The sequence below is a fragment of the Myotis brandtii genome, unplaced genomic scaffold (assembly GCF_000412655.1).
Source record: "Myotis brandtii unplaced genomic scaffold, ASM41265v1 scaffold463, whole genome shotgun sequence".
NCBI lineage: Eukaryota > Metazoa > Chordata > Mammalia > Chiroptera > Vespertilionidae > Myotis > Myotis brandtii.
Genome location: NW_005367694.1, coordinates 2,624,850 through 2,628,358, shown reverse-complemented (window position 1 = coordinate 2,628,358; position 3,509 = coordinate 2,624,850). Strand labels below are relative to the sequence as shown.

The window sequence follows — 3,509 nt, the reverse complement described above, 5'->3', positions numbered from 1 at the left end:
GGCGCACCCCTCCCCGTCCCCATGGGGTGTGCCACCTGCCCGCCCCTCTCGGCTCTCCACCGCCCGCCAGCCTGGGCAAGTCTCTGTCTCTTGGCCTCTGTTTCTCCGCGGACCCTGGCTGTCTGCACCCAGCGCCCACTTCGCCGACCGCCCTCCTGCCTGCGTTTCCGCAGACCGCGCGCGCCCTCTGGTGCCTGGTCTGGGTGGCGGCGCGCGAGGGGAGGACTGGACGGGGGCGCCAGCAGCACCCACCATTTCACGGATGAGGACACACCAAGGCTCCCAGGGGAAGGTCATGGCTGTCTCTGCTCGGGGAATGCCGCCTGGCCCTGCGGAGGCTCGCTCTATCCAACCCTCTGACCGGTCACTCGCTCACTAGCTGGCTGCATGCAAGCCTGGGATGTGGCTTGAGCCCCTGGCGGACCTCAGGGGCCCAGGCCGGGCTGGACACAGTGTCCTGCGCCATGTGCCAGGGAAGCTCCCTGCGGAGGACATGCTTGAGCAGGAACTGGCCTGGGCGGGGAGGGTACACTGAGGCTGGGCCTTGGTGGAAAGGAGAGGGTCCTGGGAGCCCAGGGGGGCTGGGGAAGCAGAGGTGTGGGCCCAGACCCCTTGGGCTGCAGGGCAAGGGGCCCTCAATCAGCCAGCCTGAGAGCTGGAGATGTGGGGGGGGGCTGTGCAGGGCCTTTGAATGGACCCCCTCCTGTTCCCATCTGGAAGGAGTCTGGGGCCACAGAAGGGACCAGCCTGTCAGTGGGGAAGGGGCCCTGGGATTGGGGTGTTCTCCGTGAGATGGAGGACAATGGTGGGGTGAGGGGCACGGTAGGCCTCCTGGTGTGGGCTGAGCAGTCTATGCTCGCCCTCCCTGAATAGGGCCATTCAGGGGCACTGAGCTGGGACCATCCACTTCCCCACACTCCTTGGGGGCTGAGGCCCTGGGGTCAGTGTGTAGAGGGTCAGCTCAGGGTCAGGATTGGGACCAGGGGCTCCCGGGCAGCCTGGAGAAGGTCAGCCATCGTGGCCAGGCCAGTGTCCCCCTGTCAGTACCTTGGCAGAGGCAGGTCTAAATCCTGGAGAACAGGCAGGAGGGGTGGGGGAATCCCGGGAGGACCATGGGGTTCAGCCCCCCCATCCACCAAGTGGGAAGTGCTTGCTTAGGTCTGACCACACTGTATCGCCAGCCTCTTTCCTCCTTCATGCCCTCAGAGCCCTGATGCTCACTCTGTCATCTGGGTACTGGCCCAGGAGCCCTCAAGCCTGTGGGCAGTGAAGCTGGGCTCCTGCTGACCACCCCCCACAGCTCCTGCCGGGGCCTCGTCCCAGGCGCCTGGTCTCAGCCACGAAGGAAGCTCTGAGCCCAGCAGGAGACTCATCTGTGGGGTCTGTTTCCTCCTCTGGAGCATAACGGGGTGCCCCCTCCCGGCACCATGTTGGGACTAAGTTTAGGAAGTTGCCTGTGTTCCTTGCTGTGACAACGACCATCACCTCTGACCCCCACCAGGGCTCTGGGGGTGCTGGGCCACCCCTAGGGAGGGCAGGGTAGCAGTTCATTTGTACAAAGGAGCCACCATCTCCGATGTGGTGATAAGCCTGGAAGGACAGCCGGATGCCTCGCACCTGCCTACAAAAGCGGGGTGGCTCCTGCCTCACGTCCCACCAGTAGACCCGAGATAGCATCAGCCCGACCGGAGAGTCATCCGTCTTGTCCTACAAAGGCCAGGACAAAGGCCATGTCAGCGGCAGCCTCCCCGACCCGGTCAGTGGGGGTCCGGGCCTTCCTGTGCCAGGCGGCTGAGGCCCAGGCCTGAGGCTCCACTGGGGTCCTGTTTGGGGTCCATGGAGAGCAGCCTTCATTGTTCACAGGGCCAGCCAGGTGGAGGCCACATCTGGGCGGGAGTGAGGACACATCAGCTTCTCATTGGGGCACCCCGGGTCCCTTGTAAGCAGCCTGTGCTGCACTAGGGCAATCACAGTGGGGTCCCCAGCCCTGACTGACAGCCAGGGGTCAGGGGTGACTTAAGGCCCCGAGAGCCCCTGGCTGGTCTGTGCAGTCCGAGGTGCCTTCCCGCAGTGAGCGTGGCACGGGGAGGACATGACTTCAGAGACCCTGCAGCCCCGGGTGCCCACGCACCCCTGCAGGGACGTCTATAGACCCCGCCTTGCATGGCTTGGGCCCTGCCCCACCTGCCGTCCAGAGCTTCTCAGTAGATGCCCAGGGAGCTCCAGGTGGGCCACCAGGCTGTCCTGACCATCCCCACCTCACCCTGACTGCTCCGAAGGCTGCCCCTGGGGAACCTCACACACGGAACTGTCCTCAGGGCCACCCCACAGCCCCACACTGACCCCGGAAACTGCCGCTTAGAGCATCCTCTCTCTCAACACTGCCCTGCAGTGTCCTCACTGTCCCCACTGTCCCCAGTGTCCTCTCTGCCCCACACTGTCTTCTGCCCTACACCATCCTCACTGTCCCCAGTGTCCTCTCTGCCCCACACTGTCTTCTGCCCTACACCATCCTCACTGTCCCCAGTGTCCTCACTGTCCCCACACTGACCCCAGTGTCTCGTCTTACTCCCCACCGTGTCATTGCTGTCCCCAGTATCCTGTTTACATGCTATCCAACCTTGCCAGCATCCCCACTGCCCGCAGTGTGCTACTGTCCCCACAGTATCATCACTCTTCCAACAGGATTCTACTGTCCCCACAGTGTCCTGGTTGTCTTCACAGTGTCCTCACAGCCCCCCTCCCCCTCAGGGTACTCACTCCCCAGCTCCTCCTTCTCCCCACAGTGTCCTCACTGCCCCCCACTGTCTTTGATGTCCCCGCTGTGTCCTTGATGTCTCCACAGCACTGCGGTGAGCCGGGTGGCTTGCTGGGCACCTGGGTGGGGTCCCTTAGCACCCAGAGCACCAGGCCTGACTCCAGCCTCGGAGACCCGCGACCCCCATTGTCCACAAGCCTCGCCACCCGACCACCTGACCACTCTGCACACTGGCTGTACGTTTACTGGCTGTTCACACACGGTCCTCACTATCCACAGTGTCTTCGCCAGAGCACCAGGCCTGACTCCAGCCTCGGAGACCCGCAACCCCCATTGTCCACAAGCCTCGCCACCCCGACCACCTGACCACTCTGCGCACTGACTGTACGTTTACTGGCTGTTCACACATGGTCCTCACTGTCCACAGTGTCTTCACTGTCCCCAAACTGTCCTCACTCTCCCCAGAGTCCTCATTGCCCAGTGTCCACACTACCCAAGTGTGTCATCGTCCTTTGGGGTCCCCTCCCCACTTGAACTTCCGTGAGAGTCAGTGGCTGGGGAGAGTTTACTCACTGACCGCATGTCTGGAGGTTATTTGGGGTGTAGGGAGGTGAGTGTCCCCTTGAACTGCTTCTCGGAGCTTTTTGTGTGGTTTTGGGAAGAGGGTTCCCAGGCTGTGGGTGTAGAGACGGATCAGATCGGGAGAAGGGTTAGGGTTTATTCTGCACTGGAGTTTGGCGTGAGGGACTCC

The 3,509-nt window shown here is 63.0% G+C and overlaps 1 protein-coding gene across 1 annotated transcript in view; it reads right to left on the bottom strand.

Annotated features, from left to right (window-relative positions):
* Positions 1-3,509, bottom strand: part of TBX1 (T-box 1) — a 37,491-nt gene that overhangs the window by 32,764 nt on the left and 1,218 nt on the right. The window contains 1 exon segment of the mRNA XM_014547031.1: positions 1,558-1,707. Coding sequence (XP_014402517.1) covers positions 1,558-1,707 — 150 coding nt within the window.